Here is a 26515-nt window from a genome sequence, read left to right as displayed (position 1 = left end):
CAGGAGGGCTCAGAAATGCCCCAGCCCAGCTCTCACTCGCTAGTGTAGAACTTCTGACAATCTGAATTCAATGCCTGGCTGAGGTTAATCAACCAATGTCAGTCATGTTGCCTTCTTTAATCCCCTTTTGTGTGCACTTTGCAGGTATCAAGCATGACTCCACAGGTAATGATTGTAAGGCAGTGGGGCAGTGCTGGGATTCAGGGAGCAGAAATCCCAGCCTGAACTCAGGACTTGCTTTTCATATGAATTTTCTGTCCCTAAAAGGCCCCCAGATTTGTGCTTTCAGACTCCCACGGCAGTGTGCATCTCACAGTGCAGGCATTATCTGCTTTTAGCTGCCTGCACAAGCTGTTTCCAGCAACAGCCTGAGCACTGGTCCCTTTGGGCTTGTCTACGTGACGTTTCAGATGTGCTACAGAGTCTTGTAGAGTCACTCTCCAGCACAGACTCCAAGCTGACTCTGCTCTTCCCAGGATGTTAATGAGTGCCAAAATCTCACAGCTTTTCCTTCAGAACCAAAAAACATCAAAATGTTTTAAGGGGGGGTCCCCAAGTGAGGACTTGGGAAGGGAGCAGTGCAATTCTGATGTGAGCACTGCTCCCCTAAAATCCTGGGAGTCATCAGGCTGTGTGATGGGAATATGTTGGCTGGATGTCTTTGGATGAGACCTGGCCTGGCCCCCGTGGAGCCATGAGCCCCAGCCAGGCTGAGGGGCTCCCCGAGGGTCTCCCCAGAGCCAGAGTTGGCTGTGCCTTGTGCCATGGGATCCCCATCCTCCTGAGAGCCAGGAAGGATGCTGGGAAACAAATACCTTTATCTACCTCTGTGAGCACCTGTTCCCTATTCTAACTTCCACATCACTGTTTTGTGCACTCCAGAGTGGAGCTGGGATGTGCTGGGGGACAGGAGCTCAGATCTTCTGGGGCTCAGATGTGCAGGGGCTCATTTAGGGTGGGGGCCAGCGGTTGCTGAGGACAGCACGTACCAGCCAGCCCTGCTGGGATTCCTGTGTGCTCTGCTCCACGTGTTGGGGCTTTTCCATCATCCCCAGTGCTCTCCCCAGTGCTTTCATAACAGTTCCAGCCAAGCCATTAATATTTAAAGAGACTGCAAGTGCTCATTTCCAGAGCTCCCTGGTGCAGGCAGCGCCGTTCAGCCAAGCGTAGCCCTGCATAGAAAACTTCTGCTGGGCTCTCCGCCCTTCCTTTTCCTAGGGATGGATTTGACTCCTATTATGTATATCCCGAAACGAGGATACCAGAAAACATACATTAGGCCAATAACCATATCATAAATATGTATTTGCACTGGAGCGGGCAAATTTATCTGTTGAATGATTTTTTTAAAACAAAATAAATTCACAGGATAAATTATTCAATGATTAATATTTGACCAGGCGCACTGTATGCAGAGTTACCTTAATCTGTTTGTGGGCCAGAGCTGCCTCCTGAATGTGCAGCGTTCGTGCAGGATTTTTACAGCTGTTAAATATTAAGGACCTCTTGGTCATGTGCACGGGGGCCCCATAAATCATTTTGGCTCTGTAAAGGGGCCTTGAAACGCAAGTAAATCACACTGCTGCTTGTTTTATGGCACTCGTATGCAGCAAGAGAGATATAAAAAGGCTTAATGTGTAAATGAGGATCTGACTCCACTGGTCTGGGATTTGTGATACTTTCCCAATGACAAACTCCCTGCAATAAGCGGGACTGTGGCCAGAGGCAGCACGTGCCATGGTGGAGCAGCTCCCTGCCCTGTCCCATGGGCTGGCAGGGTCATAGGGTTCTCCCTGACACTGCCCCCATTCTGTGTCCTTGCCCCAGCCCTCCTAGGCACCCACTGCCCACCATAGGGTGACCCCAGTCCCAGCAGCTGTGCTGGGAGGACGGGATAGCCCAGGGCACTCTCACGGTGATGAGGTGTCTCAGTTCAGCTCATCCTTTGGTCATTGAACCATGATTGAACTGTAATCAAATATGAGCTTCTGTCCCAGATACTGGTAATGCATCTTTTAATTTTATTTTTGCTTAATATGTAAGAGAAATCCATTAAACTCAGTGAAATCCATAGGCTGGCAGTGTGGAAACTGTCTGAGCCAAGCTGTCACTGTGATATCATAACTAGAGCAAATGGCTTTTGATTTGGTGATGGCAACGAGACAGACCTTTAGCTGTAAATTATTCATGTACAGGACTAATACAGCAAACATTACAGACCATGCCAAAATACTACTTGGATATTTGCTATGCTTGACTGCGATGTAGACGAACGATTCCTTTGTCGTCGGCAGTAGTTGGTGAATCACTGATCTTCAGCTACTGCTTATCACAGCACAAATGCAAGTACCCATGAAATGAATTTCTCTGGATTAATTAAATATTTTGTGTTACAGATTAATCTCCCACGTTGAATAAGAGTTTGTTTTATTTTTTGAAGGCAGTAGGTTGAACTTTGGGAGTGAAATATAATATTAAGTCCCGGAGAGTGGATAAATCCTGCTAAGCTGAGCACTCGGCCATGAGAATCCCAGACCCTGGGAGCCGGCGCCTTCCCAGGTGGAAAAGGGGCTTCCTCCTGGCACAAAGCTGCTGAGCTGCTCCCTCCTTTCTGTGAAGGGCCCAGCTGCACCCTGATGGGTCAGTCCTGGCTCCCCATGGGGTTCTGCTGCAATTCCTGTTCCCCCTCCTGGGATCACCCTGTGCCACTCCTGCTGCACTGGGATCCTCCTGCCCCTCCTGGGGCCGACCTTGCCTGGCTGTCAGCTGGGATGAGCCGTGAGTGTGGCACTGTGATGTGTGTGCAGTATATTCCACATTGATTCAGGTCCAACAGCTCCCATTAGGAATTACTCACTGGATCTGCCACTTCTTCTTGTGGCTGGGCAGGAAAGATGTCAGGATATATCAGCTCCCCGAGGAGGCAGGACATACCTTTGGCTGGATTCAGGCTGCCTGGAAGCAGCTATATAAGGGTGCAAAGCCACCAGGGACAGGTCAGGAGGGAGCCCTGTGGTGACTCAGGCCTGAGCAGCTCTCGGGAAGCTGGGAGTGGTGTAAGGAGAAACTCTTCTCACACAATCACTATTGAGCTGAACCTGAAACATTTAGACTCTCACCTGAGCAATGATGCTGAAATGAGGCTGCTGCAGTTCACAGAGAGGGGGGCAGCCCCTGCACCCCCACAGCTGCACCGTGTCCGTGTCCAAGCTCCTCTGAGCTCCAGCCCAGCTTAAAGAGCTCAGAGAACTAGATTTGGATCTCACAGCTGGTCAATAAATAATGACCATAAAACACTAAAACAAGCATCTTGACCAGCAGGTCACGCATGCATTTGGACTGCAATTTATCTTTCCTGAGCGAAAGAACTGGGCTGCAGCATTTTGTTTTCATCAGATAAAGCTGAAATAAAGAAATAGGTGAGACCTGAGCAGCCAGTCCCTGTGTCAGCATCAGTGCTGGATGCAAACAGAAATAACTCCCAAAAACGAGCTCTAGACCATTTCTTTATGGCTGGGAATTGAGTTGAAATGGAGAGGACTGAGGGAGGTCTTTTAAGCCACAGGCTGCTGAGGTTTCCTACCCCTCCCCACCAGAGAAACCCCCTGTGCCATGCTGGGGCGCTCAGTCTGTCAGGACATGGGGAGGAAGGACCTTGTTGGGTTCTGTTTTCTTGTGCTGCTGAGCTCCCTGATGCGTTAATAAGCCTCTTCCTTGATCAAATTACTTTGTTTCTGTAGCTGATTTGAAGGCAAAAGGGCCCAGGAGGGTGCAGGAGGGAAGGGAGAAAGGAAACGTCTCAAGTAATTAGAGTGATTACAGCAGCTGAACACTCTGCTTCCCTAAACTGTGCCGTTTCCTTGGGAGGCTTTTGTTGTGTGAGGGCTGCAGCAGCAGGGAGGTAGGTGGGCAGGGGGCTGGGAGTCCTTCCTGGAGAAGCCAGGCTGGGGCATGGCCTGACCCGGTATGACATCTTCACTGCGAGTAGCAAGAAGGGTCTTTGGGAGGTCAGCTTATTCCTCGGATGTTATTAGATGTCACCCATGAATCCACCTTTTGTCATTACTTTTAATTTTATGTGTGCGAATCACAGAATCATTTAGGTTGGAAAAGACCTCCAGAATCTGTGACCCATCACCACCTTGTCAGCCAGACCAGAGCACTGAGTGCCATGTCCAGTCATTCCCTGGGCAGCCCCTTCCAATGCCTGACAAACTTTCTGAGAAGAAATGATTCCCGAAATTTTTCCAGAATGACTTTGCGGGTGGCACCTCAGAGGGTTGGTGGGGCTGGGAGTGTGCAGACTGCCAGGGCGAGGGCTCCCATGTCTGCCACTCTTGGCCATGTGCCTCACCTGTCTAAAAGTGCTGGAAGCTCTGCATTCAGTCACTCCAGAAATACATTACAAGCACATCTAATGAAACAGAAAAAGAGGAACAGAAATCAGGAAAACACAAATGGGATGTTCAGTTATGCCTTGGCTCCACCAGGCAGATGGAGGCAACCCTGGCTGCTCTTCCAGGGCTGCTCTGGAACCTCCATCCCGTGGTCTCAGCACCATGGGGGTGAACTGACCTTTGTGTATTCCTGTTGGTGTTGTGTATTCCTGCCCATGTCCCATCTCCTGCAGATGGAGGCTTCCTCTGCAACACTCACAGGTCACGTTGTGCCAACAGAGGAGTTGCCCAAGGAGCCAGAGCCAGGTCAGTGCTCCCCACAACCTGTTCCTGCTCCATCAGTACTCTGTGCTGTACTGAGGAGCAATTGCTACTCCAACTGGGGAAACCTGACATACCAACCTTCAAATTAACTTGTATATATAGTTTTTTCCCCTCTGAAGTTTTCTTTAGATTCAGCCAGCCTTCACAATCTGCCTCATTAGCTCTGGGGTAGCTGTGAGACGCGGTGATTTCTGAAGCAATGAAGTGTGTGTGAGGTGAGGAGCACGAGGCTGCAGCTGCAGCTGGTGGGCTCTTTTGAAGTCTTTTCCAGTCAGCAGAAATGCTCACATTATTTCCAGAGGGATTAGGATCACGTCTGTACATAGCTGAGAGCTTACTTAAATTTTCAGCATTTCTTCTAGGTCAAAGGACAGTTAGTCCAATTTTTCCATGTTTGATGCATTCCCACATTACAGCATGTAGAAAACTCCTTCCATTATTATTCTTTTGAATACATCTGTAATGCTCTGAGACTTCCTGTGACTACCACAGAGATGCTGGTCTAATAATCATTGAGATTTTCTGCATTCCTCTGGAGAAGTTATATAATAACCTATAATATCTCTACAGATTTTTGCATTCTCCTTTAGAAAAATATGGAAGAAAATATCACATAATCTGTCAGATTTATCAGGGGAAAAAAAGTATTTTCTTCTTCTGTAACTGCAAGGCAGAGCTGGAGGTTAGTTAACCCAAACCAGTTTAGTTTATTTTCCCCAAACCTATCCAATCTAGTGTTGGACAGGGCCAGATGGGCAACCCAGTCTGCCCAACTCCGAAAAATCAACTTATCTTCTGGACTCATTAGGGAAAAGTCTTTCAGTATCTGGTTGAAAACCCTTCCCACAGGACATGTGTGCACCTTCTGCTGTTTGGTACCCAGGGATGGCATTGCTGCAGGGTTGGTCGGGTGATCCCAAGGCTGGGGACAGCCCAGGACCCCACAGTCCCACCGGCCCCTCTGTGCCCACCTCCCCCTCACTTCACAGTGAGAGATTTATCTGGTCTGGTGTGTTCCACAAATCCCCTCTGTCACTGCGAGTGGATGCTGTGCTGTGTTTTCCATCTCTAAATGTCACTCATTCCAGACTTCCCTTGGATTTTCTCCTGTGGATCCTCTTCACCGATGTTCTGATTCATTTTCTGGAATTGCTTGTCCCTTTGCTCACAGCACCTTCCGTGAAGTTGGAAGTGATGGGGCATGTTTGACTTTGGCTGGTTTCTACTTTTGTTCTTTTTACACGTTGCAAAAATAGAACGAGATGGGTGTTTCACTGATGCTACACAGGACGAGAGCACTCAGAGCCAGTGCCCTCCAGAGCCTTGTGTGCATTGGAGGATGAGCCCAGCCACGGTGGTGCTGTCCCTGACACAGCTCAGCATGCTCCTCACCCCCTCAAAACCCTCCATAGAAGGGAAAAGCTTGTGATCTCAGAGCATTTAGGACTGCCCAGGCATGGGTAACTTAATTGATCTTGAAACCAGTGCTGAAAATGTTTGGAATAAAGTAGCATCTGGAGGGTCTCCCACTGCCTGCGTTTATTTGATGCAAAAGTGCTTTGCGCTAGATGCTAAATCAGATAAACCAAACCATTCATTTCTGAAAGTTCAATTCACCACTTAGAGGATAGAAAATAAACCAAGCTAAGCCACAGCAACACTGAACAACGAGATACAGGGTTTAAGGCAAAGCCCACTGTGCCTGGGAATGTTTCTCACATAAATCAAATTTATCTCTGTAGAGCAGAAGCCCAGTTTATGAGGTTCAGACAGGGAAAAAATAAGAAAACTTCCAGAGAGAGTGTCTTAAATAGCTCATAAAAAATAAGCATCTGCCCCTATGGAAAGGGATATCTGATAGTCCCACAAATGTGACAACCCCGATGCAAAATGCCAGCACCATCCGTGCTCCTACTCTGCGGTCAGACCATCCCTGTTTTCTGCTGGCAGCAGCTCTCTTGGTCATGCTTCAAATAATTAAAAACCAACAGCTTTTCAGGGCTTCCTTACCCCACAGCCCCTCACTCTCTGGTTTTCCATGTAGCTGCAGTGTTCTCTCGCCCTGGTGGGAGCAGGAGCCGGTGAGGATGAGCAGCCTGGGTGGATGATGAGCCACCACCCTACACACACTGCTCCGTGTCACAGCTCTGGGCTGGCACTGCTGTCCTGCACCACAATCCATTGCTGGGTCTGCCAGCACCATGCAGGGCTCTTCCTCAGAGCGTGTTTGTGAAGGATGCAGCTGGTTCAGGACTAGTGCAAATGCAGGGCTGCAGCAAAGAACCTGAATTGTTTGTTAGTGCCCATTGTCGTGGTGAAATGCCACCATCCTCCTGAGTGATAAAAAAGCAGGGAATGCCCAGCAGCACCACTGGGCAGCTTCTGTAGCCAACTGTGCCTATAGAATCATAGAATCCCAGGATGGTTTGGGTTGGAAGAGACCTTAAAGCTCATCTTATTCCACCCCTGTCATGCACAGGGACATCTTCCACTATCCCAGGTTGCTCCAAGCCCCAAACAACCTGTCCTTGAACACTTCCAGGGATGGGACAGCCACAGCTTCTCTGGGCAACCTGTGCCAGGGCCTCCCCACCCTCACAGGGAAGGCTTTCTTCTTAGTATCTGATCTATCCTTGTCCTCCATCAGCTTAAGTCCATTCCCCCTTGCCCTGTCACTCCATGCCATTGTCAAAAGTCCTTGTCCATCCTTCTTGTAAGCTCCTTTTGGGTATGGAAGGCTGCTAATTCCTGGTAAATAGGGAAGTGATGTGTGCCTTCATTTGGGGATGAATCCTTAGGATGGAGGAACAGTGCCTTGGGTCTACAGTGAGGCTCCTCAGCGTGCAACCCACATGGGCAGGGGGTGCCACAGCCACCAGCAGCTCCTGGCAGTGCCACTGGTGTCCCTGCTTGGGCCGTGAGTGGCCATTTTGCACAACAATAAAGGATAAGTGAAGGTGCTTAGATTGCTTAAAACCAAATAACAGGAATTAGAATCATGGAATCATTAAGGTTGGAAAGGACATCCAAGATCATCAAGTCCAACCTTTGACCGAACATCACCGTGTCCACCAAACCATATCAGAAAGTGCCACATCTACTTGGTTTTTGAACACTTCCAGGAATGGTGACTCCACCACTCCCTGGACAGCCTAATATGCAAGCTGAACCTCCCCTGGTGCAACTTGAGGCTGTTTCCTCTTGTCCTATCTCTCTTTGCCTGTGAGAAGAGGCTGACCCCACCTTGCTACAACCTCCTGATTAGGAGATCAGTAATGGCTTTAAGCAGGAAAGTGATTTCCAAAGTAATTGTTTTCATAAGAAACTTTTTCAGCTGGATCTCTCAGCAGAGCCATCTCTGGCTGCTTTGCTGCTCTCACCCCTCTCGCTGTGCCTGGTCCAGGTGCACCAGCCATGGTCCATCTCCCTCCATAATAACGACATTCATCATGTCACTGTTTCCCATCCAGAAAGCAGCTGTTCCTCTCAGCTCTGCCGGTGCCAGCAAGGCCTGGGGGACAATGCAGGCACACGGGGCTAAACAAGGCAGAGAAGAAATGCCACTAATAAACTCATTGTGGGCTGATGAGTCCAGGCTGCTCCTGCAGCGTCTCCATTGTCTGTGCAGGTGTTCTCAGCGGTGCTTCACAAGTGGCTTTGGCTTGTCCAAATGGGAGCAACTCCCCTCCAGGTCCTTGGATACTGCTGGAAGAGCTAAAGGAGCCACTGAGGAAGAGCTGGTCTCCTCCAACTCCCACCCTTCACATGGCATCCAACATGGGCATTGTGATTTGCCATGGGGAGAGGCTGGAGACCCCTTCTTGGGTTTTCCTTTCCCAGGAGGCAGCAGGGACTGGCAGCTGATCCTCTCCTCCCTGGGAGGCTGTTCAGCCATCCCGTGAATTGTAAAGGTGAGCTGCAGGGCTGTATTAACTCACCTTTAGTAATCTTGGGTTTAAATTCAAAGAATCTCCTCCCACCACCACCCCTTTTCAATAGCATCACTTCAGTTGTGCATTATAACAGCTTCCTGCCTGTTAGACAGCTTAATTATTGATTTATAGCCCAATTACACAGCTTAGTTATGGTTTATAGCATTATAACCCCCCCTGCTGTGAATGTGGGAAGGGAAAGGACTGGTAAAGCAGAGAGACAAGAATTTGGAAACCCAAAGGAGAACTGGACTGCAGAGCCCAGGGGAGAGCTGACAGAGGAGCCCCTGTGAACACCTCCTGGGAAAGGTGACTTTTGGGAACAGCACCTGGAGCAGAGACAAAGGGACAAGGGGAGGATACTCCAAGAATAGCAAATCACTTGATACTGAGAGTAAAAGATGAGAGGGAAGAAACTGGAGCGACTGCAAGAACAGAACAAATGAGAGGTGAAAGGGGAGAATTTGTCCATGTGATGATGGCAAGGATAATTGCACACAGAGGCCACTGACAGGATCCAAAGAGAGACAGATTTATATATAGGATATATTTATTTATGAGGACCAGGTGGGAAATAAACGGGAAGAGAGTATGTGATTAAATAATCAGGAGAAAAAAATCAAACTTGGGTCTTTCAAAAGGAGAGCTGGGTTTGCTCCAACTATAACCACAGTAAAATGCCATGAAAAGACAGCAGAACTGTAGATGGATTTAAAAAATATCTTAGTTGGTTGAAACCAGCGCTGTTAGCAGAAACTCCTCATTTAAGAATTAGTTATCTCTCTGCCTGGGGATTTTCCTGCTTGACATCATAAAATAGCTTGTCAAGCTGGTGAATGTCTGAGCGTCGACACTGAGTGACAGACTCGCTGTCTTTGAGCGCTGGTCTCGTCAGTGCCTTGTGCCTCTGAGAGTTCTATCCCTGTTGGATTTGCCTGCTCCACCAGCTTTGCAGGAAGCATCCAGACTGTTGCCTAATGCTGTACAGTTATTTAGGTCATTTGATTTTTATGTCAAAGTAGCTCTGTCAGGATTTGGGGCCATTGCCATAAAGCCAGTCGAACTAAAGCCAAATCAACTGCTCTCCCCAGTAAACCCATTCCAAACAGTGTTTCCTGTCCCCAGGGGTATATCATAGAATCAGAGCATCACAGAATCAGAGAAAGAGTTGAACAGGATCTTAAAGATCATCTACTTCCAGCTTGTTAAAATATGAGTAATATCAGAGCTGCCATTTTGTCAGGTTTTACAGGTGAAGCCCCAAGAAGTCCCTGAAATTCTTTGTCTCAGCCCTTATCTCTAAGTTTTCTAAATCTACAGCTCCTAGTTTTGTTGTACCTGTCAAAAAAGCAGAAGAAAATCAGGAATCAGGTTCCTGTTACTCTTTTTCACTCTGTTTCCTGAGATTTCTTTGCATTGACGTCATTTGTGGTGGGGGTAAAGGGGAACATGCAATTTATTCTACATTATGTTCAGGGTAATGACAAGTCTTAAAATAGCTCTCAATTAGCAATTGATTGCAATTAATTGGAACAACATAGGCTGACATGATAACTTGGGATCTCCAGAGCATTTTTGAGTTCATGAGCTCTAATTTTCAAAAATTCAAAAATTGTGGCTCCCGCATTAGCACAACCATCTGTCAGCAGTTTAAAATACAGATCTTACAGAAGCAGGAGCAATCCACACTTTGGCTTGGCTAATTAAAACAGGTGTCCAAAACGGGGCTCAAGTTTAATCTAAACTGGGGGTTTCCTTATAGATATGGAAATACCTGTATATTGCCCAGAGACGTTGTGGACTCCCCATCCCTGGAAGTGTCTGAGGCCAGGTTGGATGGGGCTTGGAGCAACCTGGTCTACTGGAAGGTGTTCTTGCCCGTGGCAGAGGTGTGATTCTGTGATTCTATTTTTCTATTTGTATATATATATATATATATATATCTCGAGGTCTTTCCTACTAGCTCAGAACTGTGTGCAGTCATGGACACAACACCTCGGGGTGACCAGGCTGGGGAAGCTGCCGTGGCTTTGTGTTTGGGTGTTCAAGCTTTGCTGACACTCATCTCATCTCATGCTGGATTGCTTGGCTCTTGCAGGCAAGGAGCCTTCAGCAGTGCTCATGTGGTTAATGCCAAAATTAGGACCCTATGAGGAGACGTGTTTTCTGATTATTCAGACTAATTTGGTTGTACTTGTGCTTTAATTAAAGGATGATTGGAATTTCTTTCTTCATAAATATCGTGAACACGTCAGTACAAAACAGCAGTGGGGCTTCAATCCGTGATCAGCCTGCATCACTTCCTTGGATTCTGGCTGTCAGTTTGCTGCCTGAGAGAGGGTTTCATGCCTTTTGGTGCAGCTCAGCCCATGCCATGCGTTACTCCTGGGGATTGTCCAGAGAGAACAAGGAAAGCACTTGCTCCTTAACCCAGACTGGTTTGATTCCATCAGACTTCACTTTCAAGTTCTTGAGCATAAATTTTAAGTAACAGAAGATAAAAGGAAAGGCTGTATTAAGATAAGGTACTGTATTAAGATAATACATTGTTAATAAATAAATATTCAGAAGAGTCTTAAATTTGAGGGAGCAAGACTGGACTTGAAGAAGGAAGGTACCAGTAGTGGCAGCTATTAATTCTCGGTGCGCTAAACTTACAAGAGTTAGAGATGTTTGGCAGGACAGAAAGAGCAAACACTGTGGGTGGAAGAAAATTTGGATATCAGGTTTTCATATCAATGTCATTTTCCCAGAGGAAAATACACTTAAATGCCTCAGTCTTGATGGCCAAATATTGTTTCTAGTCAGAGTACTGGGAAAGGAGAGCACAGGGAAGGAGCACTGAATTACTCCCTGAATTACTACTTTTTATATTGGAATGCTGAATGCTCAGACCTCTCCAGCCTTTCCTACAAACCAAGCTAATCATTTTACTGTACTCCTTCAGTCAAAGTCCTTGCTAAAACAACAATGGAAAATACCAGTGAGAATTGGAAGAGCATTGCTCAGCCCTGGCCCTGCTTCAGCCTGGCCAAAGATTTCCTTAGTGGATGAGAACTAAAGACAGGAAGGCAGATAGATCTGGGCTGTGCAGGTCAGAATGGTTTCAGTGCTCACAGAGAAGGATTTGGTTAAGCAGACAGCTATGGCCAGACTGATAAAGAGCTTTAAGGAGAGGATTGATTTGAAGAGACCATAATCAGAAACAATTAAAAGTTGACAGATGACCTGAATTAATGATGGAGACACTTGCTGAGCTATCACCACACATCTTTATAGTAAGAGGCAGAACAGTTTCCTGAACATGGCAGTGACTTACTTAAGGGTGAGACATGCTGAGCCATGGGGCCTCCTGCTGCCCCCCAACCCCAAAATCTGCACAGGCTCCATCAGACCTGCCGAGGAGGCTGCCTGAAGACCCTCTTCATGTGTTGTGCTGGTTGGAGAGTGCAGAGCAGGACAGCCACCACATCCCCTGGGAAAGATGCAGGTAAGGCCAGGCTGCTCCTGCAGCCACTGTCACCACCTGCCTGCCCAGGTGGGAGACACCTGAGGCTGGAGGGTCCTCTCAGGACACGTTGGCTGGTTTAGACAAGTGATGAGTAGCCCAGGTTCAGGCTGGGTCTCCAGGTAAGCCAGCACAGGGGATGCCAGTAGAGTCAAAAATTATGCAGCAAAGTGGTGTCCAAAAGAATAAATTGACTGTGGAAGGAGTTTTCTGCTCTAAAAATCTCTTGTTATGAAGGAGTCATCTGTATGACTTGGGGTACACCACAGCTTTCAGAAACAGTCTGACAACGTCCATGACCACGTTGACCAATTTCTCCCAACACTTTCCGTGTCTCACCACACTGCTGCTCACACTTCAGGCTTCTCTTTCCGCTCCGAATTTTAACTTCATCACATGTTACTTTGAGAAAGAGCCATATATAAATATTTTGGCTCATTTAAAATGCCTTCTGGTATTTTAACACCAGGTCTCTTATTTTTCTCCACCATTTGGGGAACTTATTTTTATTTCCAAACAAATTTGATACTCTTGCAGAAGTTCATTTCCTGAATTCAGTTTTTTAGGAAACATCGAAGGAGTGTTGGTAAAATGACAATGTGCTGGGCTCCTGATGGAAGTGCCTGTACTGCTGGAGACTGGCTGAAACCCTCTTTGCACAAAAAAGAGAGACTGTGGGTGAACAAGGACAATTCTGGGGTTTATATTGGGTTGGCAAGTTCAGAACATATAAGTGGAAAAAGCTTTGAAATAGAAAATTGAAATTTGTAGACTGGGCTAGGAAGAAACCAGGAATCTATGGGAAGCCAATCAAGTCCGTGGCAGCACCACAGCTGCCCCAAGAAGGGTAAAAAATTATATGAGCTTGCTAAGGGGGCTGAAACAGCTGTGTATTCTGCCAGTTCCCTTCCTCCCCTAGTCCTGGCTTTGAACATATGGGAGGGTTCAAATCAAGGCATTACTGCCAAGTCCTTCCCTGTTTGTTTTTTTTTTTTTTAACTGATATTTTACTGAAGATACTTGATCCTAAATACAAATAAATCCACAGTGTGTCCATCCTGCTGACAGCGTGGATCCAGGAGCCCGTTACTGCCTGGCATTTGTCATTGTTCCTCAGCTTTACCTTGGTAATTTTATTTAGACAGGGACATTTTCTTCTGATAAATCTGGCTCGATTACCACGTCAGAATGTATTTATTAAAACAGCAATTAGAGCTTGGTCTCTCATCAATCACAACACCTTTAATTCCTGCATGGATGCAAACCCGTTGGAGGCGTTGGGCTCGCATGAGTGCCTGATCTAAATCAAATTGTCATCTCACCAACGTTCCCTTATCCTGGGCCCCAGAGGCAATCCAGTTTTGATTTGCCATATGAATAATGGGTGACGTTTTTAAAAGCTTCCACACTTCATTTTTTGGTGTTGAAAGGTGAATACTGGCTTCACAAGGCTGGAAACAAAGGTGAGCTTGGAGGTGAGGGCACCAGCCCCTCATACATGCAGGTGATGGGACCCCAGTGGGATGGAGAGCTGGCCAAGAGGTGTCCCCACAGGCTGGGGATCACCCTGTTCCCACCTACCAAAGCCCCTGCCTGGGCAGTGTGGTTAATTACCACCCAAATGGGGATCAGGTGCTGCAATAGCCCCAGCAGAAGAGATTAAGTGTGGAGGAGACACCAAAGCCCCAGGACAGGGCAGAGGTAAAAGTCATGGGACAAGGAAGAAGAAAACAAATGTGAAACAGAAATAAAAAATCAAGACCAACATTAAAACCCTAAAGCAGAAGAAGCTGGAAGAAGAATAAAAGGTGAAAGGACAATGTAAGTGGACCAGATTGGATTGGGAACAGGAGGAAAAGTGGCTTAAATGATGGTTACAGACTGGAAAGTTGGTACAGCCACACATGTGAAGGTAGTGAGTGTCTGGATACAGAAATTATCCCTGCCTGCCTCAAAGCCAGCCATCAGACAGTACCCCAGCTCTGTGCCCTGCCTGGGAACATTGACCCTTCCCAGCCATGACTCCTGCTGGACACTCCTGGGATGGTGTGACACTGTTCCTGAAACAGGCCACAGACTTCAGGAAAAAGGGCTTTGAAAACTGTAGAAACTGAATAAAAAGAATATAGTTCTGAGAATGAGGTCATCTGCCTGTGAGGTCAGAGTTATGTGAGAGCACAGCCCCCATTCCATTGCATGTTCTCCCACACCAAGGACTTCCAGTCCAAATTCATTAGGCAAAAAAATAAAAATTTCAAAATTTTCTGTAAAATGTTAATTTGTAACATTTGTTCTGAAATATCACACCACTGTACTTCTACAGGTCTGAAGTGTTATAACAGAAAATTAACTATATGTGGTGTGATATTAAAGTTGTAACACAGATGTCAAAATGCAAGGAGGTGTTGTCATGATCTGGCTGAGCACATTCCCAGTGCAAATGCAGTCAAAGTCCCCGTGCTCCTTTAGAATATTTCAATTTCAAGACAGCAGCATTTACCAGTGAAAAAATGCCCAAGAAGTGTTCAACCCTTCCTCCCAGGACTGTCAGAGGTGTCACATGTGTGGCTGTGCTCCCACTGTGCTCCCAGGTGGGCCTGAAGAGCAGTGGGGGATAATTTCTATCCAGTGTAGCAGCTGGATAATTTGTTTGGTATTAAATCTGGGAGGATCCAGTGCTGGGGAAAGGGAGAGGCTGAGGCCAGACTAAGATCTGGGTGCAGCTACTTGGTCAAACAGGACTTGTTTGGGAGTTACCTGTGAGTGGCATTTACATTTGAATAGTAAGAAACTCCCTGTTAGCCTTTTTCTGGGTGAACTAACTCAAAAACCTCCTTCTTAAAGTCTCTCAGAGTGGAAGTGGGGGGTGGGGGGGAGATGTCCCAGCCTGCTGTGGCACTAGGTTTTGGGGCACTTTCAGACACCTCAAGGTGTTTCTGCAGCCCCCCTGCTCTCAGGGGTCACCATTAGGGGGCAGGGTGATAGAGGGATGGGGATGGGGGAGCCCTTCCCTGAGACCCCTGGGGCCAACAGTGCTGGGCTGTTCATGCCAGGATCAGCATTTCCAAATTTAAACACCTCCATGTCTGAAGTGGGCTTGGCTGGGGTAGGGTCTGTGCCATCTCTTACCATAAAACTCTTTGTTAACTTTGGTTTTAAGGTCCTGTGCTAATCTTGGTTTATATCCCACTCCTCTCTGCTCCTCTGTTTTCTTACAGCAGCTGTTCACTGCATGGAGATTTCCTGTTCCTTCCTTGCAGTGTGTTTGTTGGGAAGGAGGGAGAGAAGGGGGAAACGGGATGGCTGACGGTTTGTGTGTCAATTATACATCATAAGCTTTGCTGTTGCTTCAGAAGCTTCTGATAATAATAATTATAATTAGGGCACTGGGAGAGAAATGTGTTGAGATCAGGGAGGAAAGCAGGAAAGCCAGGCCAGAATTAATTAGCTACTTTTATCTAAGAATCTCAAAGCATTTAGACATTAATTAATGAATTCGATGGTTAAATGAGCACGATGCTCGGTTTGCGCCGGAGTCATGGCCGGGCTCAGTCTCAGCACCTCTCCTTGCCCACCCCTGGGTCCTGCAGGGTGAATGCTGCTGCAGGTGCTTGCCTCTCACTGCAAAACACAGATAAATAGTTCTTTTTTTCCTTTTGGTTCTGTCTGTCACCCTGAAAGCACTCAAATCTGGGGTGAGGAGACCTATCCTGGGTAGATACACACTGCTGGGAGCTGTGCAAATCCCCCAGCCCAGGAGATGCACACTGAACACTGATAGCTTCCCACAGGGAACAAATGTTTTCTGCTGACCCAGACCCAAACTCAGTGAAATCTCCCACCTGTGGCACTGAGATTATTCCTGGGGCTCCAGCAAAACTGTTTATTTCATGGCAAAATGGTGCCCAAAGGAAAAAAATTACACTGGCAGAGGTTTTTCTCTAATCAAAAGGCTCCTGCTGGGCAGTGTGAGAGAGTGGCTCAGTGTGTAGGGTTTGTGATTAATAAAAAGAAACCTGTTCACCTCTGCCCCGTGGTTTTCTCAGAGTGGAGGAGCAGTTCAGGGTACAGAAGGAGCTCCCTGGATGGAGCTCTCTCTGCAGCACCAGCAGCTTAGCTGGGCTTTCACATTTCCCAGTGGTCTGGAGATCTCTGTGTGCTCAGAGCACCTGCTGCTGGACACAAGCAGTCCCATGAGCCCCCTCCCCACCAGCTGACCCAGGCCAGCTCACTGAGCACTGGTGCCAGGGGAGGCCTCTGCCCAGGGAGCCTCTCTATACCCTGTGGCTGTTCCCAGGACCTCACCTCACCTGGGTTCTGCAGTTCTGCCTCATGAACAGATGAGTTTCTGCCTCCCGGCTCACCTGTGGTATGCTCAGGGTTGGTGAATATTCATTAACTGAAATTAGCATCGATTAGGTCTTAATTGACTTATAAAAGCCTTGTTTTGTGATAATGAAGTATATACTGTAGTTGTGCCTGATGGCAGCTGGAGGGTCCCTCTGCCCAAGCCACCATCCCTGAGCTGGGTCTGGCCAGGATACAGGTGGCTGAATCTCTTCTTCCCCACAGCCCATGGAAGCTGTGGCTGCCCCATCCCTGGAAGCATTCAAGGCTGGGTTGGAGCAACCTGGTATAATGGAAAGATTCCCTGCCCAGAGCAGGGGGTTGGAATGAGATGAGCTTTAAGGTCCCTTCCAACCCAAATCATTCTGGGATTGTATGACAGCCGTGAAGGTACAGCTGGAAGAAGCATGCCTGTGACCTGAGCATGTGCTGAACATGAGGGCAGACTTACAGAGTTTCATTGGATGATCACAGCAATGTCCTGTGCCACTGCTGGGGCTGATGTTCATTAATTGATGATCAGTTTGGGCTGTTTGGGTACTTAAGGCATGTGTTGGAGCTTTGTTCCTTGGCTGGGTGAGCGCAGCCCTGTGGGTTTCGTGGGCTGTCCCACTGCTGTGGGATGTGGTTTGGCTGAGTGTCCCTATGAATTGGCTGGGAAGCTGTCAGGAGGGCACCGAGAAGTGCCACGCTCAGAGCCGGCAGTGGGAGGTGGGAGGAGGTTACACAGTGCTAATGGGAACTGACCTGAGCAATAACCTTCTCCCTCCCAGCTAATTTTTCACTGTTTCTCAGACTTCATTCAGTTTGGTGTGAGGGGTCAGCAGCGAGGGCAGCAGGAACAATTCACTCCAGTGCTGGGGCAGGCAAGCACCCCCCAAGCTGCTGCCATGAGCTTGGTCCTGCTGTCCACCAGGAAGGAGGGAGACAGTGTCCAGAGGAAAAACATGCTGGGAAAGAGCTTCTGGCAGCACTACTGCTTGTCAAATGTGGTTCCTCTGTTAGGATTCACTGTTGTCCTTAAATGCACAGAGGCAGTGTGGGGAAAATCACTGATTTACAGGTGAGAAGAGCAGAAGTGCTCACAGGGGGTGAGCAGGAGCTGCTGGGATGGAGACTCTCCCTTCCCACACCAACCTGCTCCCCAGGGCTGGCCACAAAAACACTCACTGCTTCCACCTAATTGATTTTGCCTTCCAAGCAGTGGTGGCTGCTCGCTAGAATCACTCACTCTGTGTTTGGGAAAGGCAGAGCTCCAGAGCCAACCCTCGCAGGGAGCAGCCATCAGAAAAACCCTCACGGAGCTGGAATGTCGGCTGCAATAAGGAGCTGGAATCCACACAGCTCCTGGAAGCATTCTCAGAGCACACATGACCAGGGTTTTACACGGGCTTGGTACATGGTGCCTTCGTCCAAGCCCAGCAAATGATAAAAATCTTCAATTTAGCCATTATTGACTGTTTTAAGACAAGATACAGGACAGAATTGAAGCGAGTCTGTAAATTAGATGTAGCCCCACAGCTCACAGACTGAGAGACTCCTTCATCATTGACAAGGGAGAGAAAGGAGGAGATGAGGAGGCTTGGTGACTTTATTTTTCTGCCTGTTCCTGTAAATTACGTGCTTTGTGTTCCCAGCTGAGGAAAGATGGAGACACAGAAGAGCAGGGCAGTGACTGTCAGTGTCTTTGTAACCACCATGAGCTCACAGGCTCCTTACTCCAGGCTCTTCTCCTTGGGCTCAGGAGCTGCAAATTGGCAGTTTTCTTTTTCTTTTTTTTTCCCCCTTTTTTGATGGGGGTCTGTGTCTGGAGTGGTGACACCAAACTGTCCCATCAGTGTGAGGAGGTTTCCCCCGTTGGCCTCACCTCCCACTGCTCCACTGGAGCTCTGGCAGGGCTGTGACCCTGGCACTGTGTGTCACTGCTGCAAACCACAGGGCAGTGCTGTGGCTCTGACCAGACCATCCCATCCCCTGCCCCTTGTCCCGCTGTAAGAGACCCTCAACCCTGGGGTGTGACTCTGTGGATGGGGCTGCAGTGGGACCCTGGGTCACGGGTGAGAGCAGGGCCTGCAGTGCTGCTCTGATGTTGCAAAGCTTAGTGATGCTTCTCTTGCTCTGGATGATGCTACTACTCTGCGTGAGTTGGGAATGGTAATTCCATTTTAGTGGGAAGATGGATGCTTCCAAATGACATTTATCTCCGTGATGACTGCGGTGTGGTCAGGGAGCAGTTGTTAGCGGTGCCAGCTCTCCCCTTTGTCACGGATTACTGCGGCTGGGCAGGGTTCCAGCTGAAAAACAAAAATTCCATCCGTGCGCCGCATGAATCAGGAAATAGTTATTGTCCTGGGGTTCCATCACCGAGGTCATGCAAATGAAGGACTGTGTTTCCCCAGAGCCTGTGGTTTGTGTGTGTGACCAGGCCCTCATGTGTGGGGAGAGTGCTCTGGGGGAAGTGGGACATCCACAGTGTCGTGTTTGGGGAGGGGCAGGGGATGCTGGGGTGTGATGCCCACCAGGACGGAGGCTGGCAGTGCTGGCTGCACCATCTGGCAGCCCCATCTGGCCTCAGCTCTTGAGCCTCAGGGAAGAAATGGTGTCTGGAGAAATTGGGTGCTCTGTCAGTGGTCACTCACTCAGGTTAAACATGGATCCTTGAGTGGTGGTTTCTCACTGAGGATCTCAGAAAATTTTCAGACCCACATTGGATATCAAGCAGCACATGCCAGCAGAATGGATGGAGGAGTTCCAGGGTTAATAGGAATCAGCTCCTGCTTGGGACTGGGTGGAGGGTTTGCTGGCAGTTTGTGGTGACGTTCAGGGAATTTCCCTGCAAGGATTCCTGTGGCACCGGCTGCCTGTGTCCATCCCGGCCCCTGCAGTCCCAGCGGGGCTGAGCAGCCTGTCCTGAGTGTGGGTGGGAGTCTGGAGCTGTCGGTCACCCCAGGCACTCTCTGTTCCTCCTGCAGGTGAGCCCTCCCGGTGGTCCTCGTCCCACTGCGACTGCTGCTGCAAGAACGGCAAAGGCGACAAGGAGGGCGAGAGCGGCACGTCCTGCAACGAGCTGTCGACGTCGAGCTGCGACAGCCAGTCGGAGGCCAGCTCCCCCCAGGAGACCGTCATCTGTGGCCCTGTCACGCGCCAGACCAACATACAGACTCTGGACCGGCCGGCCAAGAAGGGCCCCGTGCAGCTGCTGCAGCAGTCCGAGATCCGCAGGAAGAGCGACCTGCTCCGGACTCTCACCTCCGGCTCCCGGGAGTCCAACTCTAGCAAGAAAAAAGCAGTGAAGGAGAAGCTCTCCATTGAGGAGGAGCTGGAAAAATGTATCCAGGATTTCCTCAAAATCAAAATCCCAGACAGGTTTCCCGAGAGGAAACACCCCTGGCAATCTGAACTGCTGCGGAAGTACCACCTTTAGGCTCAGGGTGGGGAGAGCACACGACCTTGTTACATTAGAGACAGATCCTAATTGATACAAAAATAATTCCCAATAATAATTATTTGTTAGGTCACCAAAACCAAAACCCATCTCTAGTACTGCCTAATTTGCCTATTTCACCTTAACATTTCTAGTCATAGGGTAACGATATTTTTTGCAGTCCTGGAAGCACAATGACAAACGCTTTCGTTTGTAAACTCGGAGTCTTACACAAGCTAAAAACCTTAAGGGCACAACCAGTCCCATGCCAAGGGATGGTTGCATGTGGCTGCCAGTGCTGTGGGAGCGTGGCCTGGGACAGGCAGGTCAGGGGGATGTGAGCTCCGTGCCCTTTGTGTCCTCCTCAGAGCTCGTCTGTTTGGAGGGAGGTGCACAGGGCAAAGCCCCAAGCTCTGCTGTGGCAGTTTAAGCATGTGTATATATATATATGTGCATATATATATGTGTGTATATATATCTCTGTGTATATATATATGTATATATATATCTATATATATATATCAATATATATTGCTTAAAGATTTTCTGGCTCTCTCCTCATAACTACACTTTCTCAGAAAAGAGCATTTTTTAGCTGTCTGTGGATGTTCTGTTTCTTCTCCAGGTCTTTGAGGGCTGAACAGTAGAAATCCATCTCACTGTCTCTCCCCTGCTCCCTCTCCCTGTCCCTACCCCCCCTCTGAGACACTGTAAATGCGTTTCAGTGGAGACCAGGGTGCAGTCTGTCGTTCTTTGTTACCATCAGCAAAATACTCCCATTTGTTCTGGATGATCTTGTCCCTCTGTGTCCTCCCCACACCTCTTGTGTTCCTCAAGGCTCTCCAGTGCCAGTGGGTTAAAGGTGTGCTGATCCCAGCTGGAAAGCTGTAGGGCTGGTTCCACGGCTGTGTGTGGAGTGGCTGTGCTAGTTCCTGTGGATGCCAGGCACAAGTGCCAGGAGTGTCTATCCCAGCTGGCAGGGACAGAGGGCACTGTGTCCCATCCAGCATGGAAACACCCACAGAAATCACCCTCCCAGCCAGCCTGGTGGTGCTCTGCGTGTGGGGATCCATTCCTGGAGGAGGGAGCAGGTGTGTGCCGAGAGAAAGCACAACCCCAGGAGGTGCCTGCGTTCCGTCCCACAGGCCCCGTGGTGGGACAGCCATCAAACTGCACCGTGTGTGCCGTGTCACCCCGGGAGCCGTGGGAAAGGCTGGTCCTGCGCTGACCCACGGGGTGTGGGAGCAAGGGGCAAGGGAGCAGGGGGGTCTGTGGGGTGCAGAACTGTCAAGGCCAGGTGAGGCCTGAGCATGGCAGCACAGAGTGGAGAGCATCGGGGGGTTTGGCAGGTGGTAAAGGCGTGGGATGAGCCAAACCTGGAGCAGGGGAATGCTAGGGGGGCTCAGCTCAGGGGACTCAGGCTGCTAGGGAAGGAAACCATGGAAAGTGATGGAAAACTTAATTGCTCCAACTAACCTGTGTTGGCCATATCTGGGAACAAACCAGCTGGAGGATTTGGGATATATATTTCATTTTCTAAAGGCACAGGAAGAAGATTTTATATACACAGAAAAAACTACGGACAGTGACAGTGCTGGTAGCACAGAGCACTTGGATTCTGACTTATTTAGCATCCTGAAGCTTCAAGGGCTTCCCCCAACTAAATTCCAGAGGCTGCTGTGGGAGATGCAGTCCTGTCTGCACTGGTTCTCTCTGTGATCCTTGTGCAGTTCCAGCAGGATGGAATCTTGGTTCCTGTGGGGTTCCATCATGCCGGGCTGGCACAGAGGGGTTTGGTAGAGAACTACGAGGTCTTTACAAGCACACAGGTGTGTTTTGGGGAGGATGCACATTTTACCAGCAAAAGTAGGAAGCAATACTTGTCCAGAGGGATCCATAAGCATGATCTGGCTGTGGAGAGGGGGAAACCGTTCCAGCAATACATCTCCAGGTTGCTGGAGAACAGGGCTTGGATGTGGCAGCTGGTTATCACCTCTGTAGAGATTGTACATGGAGAAGGTGCCATTCCTGGCAGCTGGCATGCCGTGTTGGTACCAAGGATTGGGAATGAGAGGCTCTGGGCTGGGAAATGCTCAGTGAGGAAACTCAGAGATTTCCCAGGATTGTGCTTTGGAACAAGTTCAGGTTTTAGGACATTCCATCTTGCTGGAGTTCAGGCCTGACTGTTGTGCCACCCTTCACTTACAGGCTCAAAGGGGACATTTTCCCACAGAAATCAATGTTTTGCACAAGATCCACAGATTTGACCCTGCTTAGTTATGTCGTGGTTAGTTTATTGCATTTTTCTTTTCCTGCTCAACATTTCCCACACCTTGTCCCCCCGGCTCTGGCACCAAGCAAGAAAAATTGGGGAACAGCTAGGGCTCTCCTCAGAATTTCCAGCAGAGGATGGGGCTGGGGACAGGTCACCCTGATTCCTCGGCAGCAGACTGGAGCTAAAACCTTGTCCTTTCAATCCAGATCTTTCCAAGTCTCTCTTTAACATCACAAATATTTGGGGTATAAACTGCATGTGCCAGAGTGGAAGAACAGGCGTTGGATGTGTGTGTGTGTGTGTGTTCCCAGGCTGATGTTCAGGGGACACAGGATTGCTCAATGATTAATAACTGTTGAAAAATTAGACCAAATGAAATGCGCCCGAGTGGGCTTGATTTATGTGGCCTTCACGTCTCCAGTTTGAGATGAAATGGTTATTACTCTCCAGTGCTACAGAAATAAAGGTCTTAAACTTCAGTAATCACAGGCAGGCCAAACCTGCTGGGAAACCCAATTTGAGATGGGGCTGGAGGAGGGCAGTACCCAGACGTGGGGCTCCTGTGTGTGTGTGTGTTCATGTGTGCTCTGCTGTGTTGCTAAGGGACCTTGTTCTGGTCTGACTACATGTGTGGTTGTTTTATGAGTGGCTTGTGTAGAGCTGGGGCTGTGCTGCCAGGTTTTGTGCTGCTCAGAGTGACTGGTGGGCTGTAGGTGGAACACAGGATCCCTGGGTGGTGGTGGTGGGAGGGCTGTTACTCCTCCCCGGCAGAGTCAGAGCTGTGTGGATGCTGCTCAGAGCTCCCCTTCTCTCCCTCCTCACTCACTGCTCTCTCTGCGCCACCACCGTCCCATGGGACCCCCTCAAAGAGCCACCTTTGGGGCACCTCATTCTGCCACCACTGGAGCAGGGGCAGGGGATGGGAGCATCCAGCAATGGTGTGGAAAAACCGGGGGCAGGTAGAGACAGGGACCAGGGGAATGAAAAATGCTGCTCCATGATGGCCTGATAGTTCAGCTGTGTGGCAGTGGGCCAGGAAAGAGCAACCAAACCTTCTGCAGGCACCAGGATGGTGGTAGGAGGGTGACATTAACTCTGGAATACCTATTCCCAGAAATAATACCATGGACATATGGAGACACAAAACTATACATTTCCATATAGTTGGATAGATACAATCACACTCCTTGGGATGAAAGGCAGGTGCCAATGCCTTCTTGGCAAGGTTGCTCCTCCCTCCCCTCTGGGGTGGGCTCTTCTCACTGTTCCCAGGGACAGGAAATCCCTGCAATAGGTGGGTATCAAAGTGGTACCTCAAAGCCTATGGCCAGCTCAGCAGGAGGAGGGGAATGCAGCCCATGCTTGGTGTGTCCAGCACCTTCCTCCTTCCAGGACTTTTCCCTGGGGCTGTGCAGGGAAATGGGGCCATGAAGGGAAGAATGGAGATGAGGTATTTCAGAGGAGAAAAGTTAACTGGAATGAGATTGCCAGAAAGGCAGCTGGGTTTTAGGCTCTAAAATATATTCTACTCAATTCTACTTTGTTTCAGTGAGAGAACCCATGTCTCTCCCTAGGACAGTTCTGGTAGCAAGCCAAAATTAAACTCAGTTCACAGAGTACTTCATTCTAAAATATCTGGGGGGCAAACTGGACTTTGAGCTACTTTCCACTCATAACAAAGACCAAATATAAGTTCTGTTGAAACTAACCGAAAAACTTACGCTGACTTCAGTGGGACTGAGACTCCCCCAAAACACCTTTTCTCAAGAAAAATGGGCACTTGCCCCAGTGAGGATGAGTGAGAACATTCACATCTGTGTACATGTGGCACAGGTCCAGTCGTTCAGGGACGGTGTGGCACAGCCAGCCTGCAAATACCATGGCCTGGTTCATAGTCTTGCTTAAGCTTAGCTTAGGGTGCTGGGAAGGGAGCGTGGTGACACCCTCTGCCCCCATGGGCCACGGGGTGGGTGACACAGCTCCTGTCACAGCCACCCACATCCCGCCTGTCCTGGTGCCCACAACAGCTTCCACCTCCCACAGGCAGAATTCCCAGTTTCCAAGGAGTTTGTTATGTGCCCAAACACCTTGAGACACCTGAGCAGGACTCAGAGCGTCAGGGGAGACACAGGGAGAATGTGAGAATGTGTCAGTTTACACAGACCCACAGGGACCAACTTATTTTACCATCTGCACACACTGTCCAGAGGCTTCACAGTGCTCTGGAGAACATTTTGGGGGTTTAATTCTGGTTTGGTGAGTCCATTTATTAATTTCATTTTCAAATTACGAGCTGAAGGAGAAGACAAGGTTGGGGTTTATTGGAAATGGCCATCATGTAACCAAGCCCTTCAGCTGTGTCCCAGTCTGGTCTCCCAGCCCTAGAAAGGCTGGAGGAAACTTTCCAGCTCCTTACCCTCCCCAAAGCCCTTTCCCACCATTGTGAGTATGGACTTTCAGAATACTTTATGCATAAGGCCCCATGTATATCATGGTACAAAATAATTGTCCAGTCTTATGGATAGTTTATGCCCCAGCGGGGCTTTGTAGATTAATAGTAAAAGAAAAAAAAAAAAAAAAGAAAAAAAAGAAAGAAAAAGCACTTTTAAATTATTTATATTATAAAAAGACATTCTTTATTTTTCTTGGCATTATCGATGTCACTTAGCTAAAAAATCCGTTTATAAATAGGATATTGCAGATTTTAAACTATAGCAATGCTAAAGCAAACACGAAAAAGCAGAATTCAGAGTTACACAGACAAAACTTACTGAGGTGAAGCAGGAGGGTGGCAGGGCCCAGCTGGCTGAACGGGTGGGCGTTGGAGTCGAGGGGAATGATGTCCTCCCTGGGGCCCCTTTGTGGTCCCCTCTGGCCATCCCCAGCCCCAGGGAGGTGGCAGGACCAGGTCTCCCCCAGGCATTTGGGGTTGTACAGAGGAGCAGGTGCTGCCAGTGCAATATTGTCCCAGCCAACACGGGGTGCAGAGGGGGTTTGGTGATGTTGTGATCTCTTGGGGCCTTGCTTACGTTACATTTTCGGACCTCATACAGCACTTAATGACTTCGCTGAGGCTGAGTCAGTCTGTTGCACATTGATGTAGATTAAGTGGCACCCACTGAATTACCTCTCGACTTTCCAACGTGGTTCACTTGTACATAAGTGTAATGTCAAACTGTTTACAGGTTCTTTTGTGCGTAATTGTGGAAACAAAAAAAAAAAAAAATAATTTTAACTACAAATTTAAAGGAATCGATTTTACTGGAAGGTGTTTAAAAAAAAATGAATGTGCTTAATACAGTATAGACATCCTTGCTAATGGTCTCACCTGAATGCATGTATCCGTGTTGTCAGTCCCCACCAGTGAGGTTATTGGCAATATTCTGCAGTCTGTGAATAGCAAATATGCATAAACTACTGTGACTCTGACAAATATAACTTGGTAACTGTTTCTACTGTGGTATGTAAAAAAAAAAAAAAAAAAAAAAATCTTGTAGCTTTTAGCCTGCTGTATTTCCCTGGTGCAAAGAACACCAGGAAAGAGAGGGATCTTGGAAAAAATGAAGTCACAGCTGTGACCTGTGTGGGGTCGTTCACGCAACGGCACCTTCTGGGTCGCTGTGGTACAAGTGCTAAAAACGCCAATTTTAGAGGCTGGGAGGTGGGAAGTGAAGGTGTTGCTGCTGCCTTCTGCTCTGGCGTTGCTGCTGGAAACAGAGCTGGCCTTTGGTTCGGGGGATGATGAGTGAAGAGCTGCTCCATGTGCGGGGTGGGTGTCAGACCCTGCATGGGGAGAGCACAGCACCGGTGTCGGGGCACTGGGCGACTGAAAACTGCAGCCAATTTGTGTCTTGCCATTCAAATAAAGCAGTGAATATACACTGTAAGAGCACAGACAAGGAATAGGTTGGTATCCTTCAGCTGTCACATACACATACAGGAATACATCCAGAGATCCATCCAGGCTTTCTTGCCCACAGGGATTTACCATTAGGCCTTGTAACCCCTTCCCTCCCTCCCAGCTGGGCATTATTCTCCTGTGAAAGTGGTGGGTATTTTTCCTCATTTATTTGGGGGTTGGGCTGAAAATAACAGTTCAGTGGTCACAGGGGAAAGTTCTTCTCCCTCCCTGTCTTGCACAGAGATTTTTGTGATGCTGTGAATTGAAAGTCCTGGTCCCAGCAGCTGGAGAAGACATTGCAGCATCAGGGGTTACCTGCCAGAGGGTTTCCAAAAATACTTTATCCTTTGTCATTTTAAAGATGCCTTGGCAAGTGATGGCTTCATCCCAGCTAGCAGCTGAGTCAC

The 26515-nt window shown here is 48.5% G+C and overlaps 1 protein-coding gene across 1 annotated transcript in view; it reads left to right on the top strand.

Moving 5' to 3' along the window:
* Positions 1–25468, top strand: part of KCTD16 (potassium channel tetramerization domain containing 16) — a 71346-nt gene extending 45878 nt beyond the window's left edge. Inside the window, exon 3 of the mRNA XM_050311946.1 lies at positions 19481–25468. Coding sequence (XP_050167903.1) covers positions 19481–19932 — 452 coding nt within the window. The 3' untranslated portion in view covers positions 19933–25468. The remainder of the gene's footprint in view (positions 1–19480) is intronic.
* Positions 25469–26515: the final 1047 nt, after the last annotated feature.

This window comes from Myiozetetes cayanensis, unplaced genomic scaffold (assembly GCF_022539395.1).
Source record: "Myiozetetes cayanensis isolate MyiCay16 unplaced genomic scaffold, myiCay2020 scf17, whole genome shotgun sequence".
In the NCBI taxonomy this organism is placed as follows: domain Eukaryota; kingdom Metazoa; phylum Chordata; class Aves; order Passeriformes; family Tyrannidae; genus Myiozetetes; species Myiozetetes cayanensis.
Note: the sequence above shows the minus strand (reverse complement) of the source record. Positions and strands in the feature narration are given on the sequence as shown.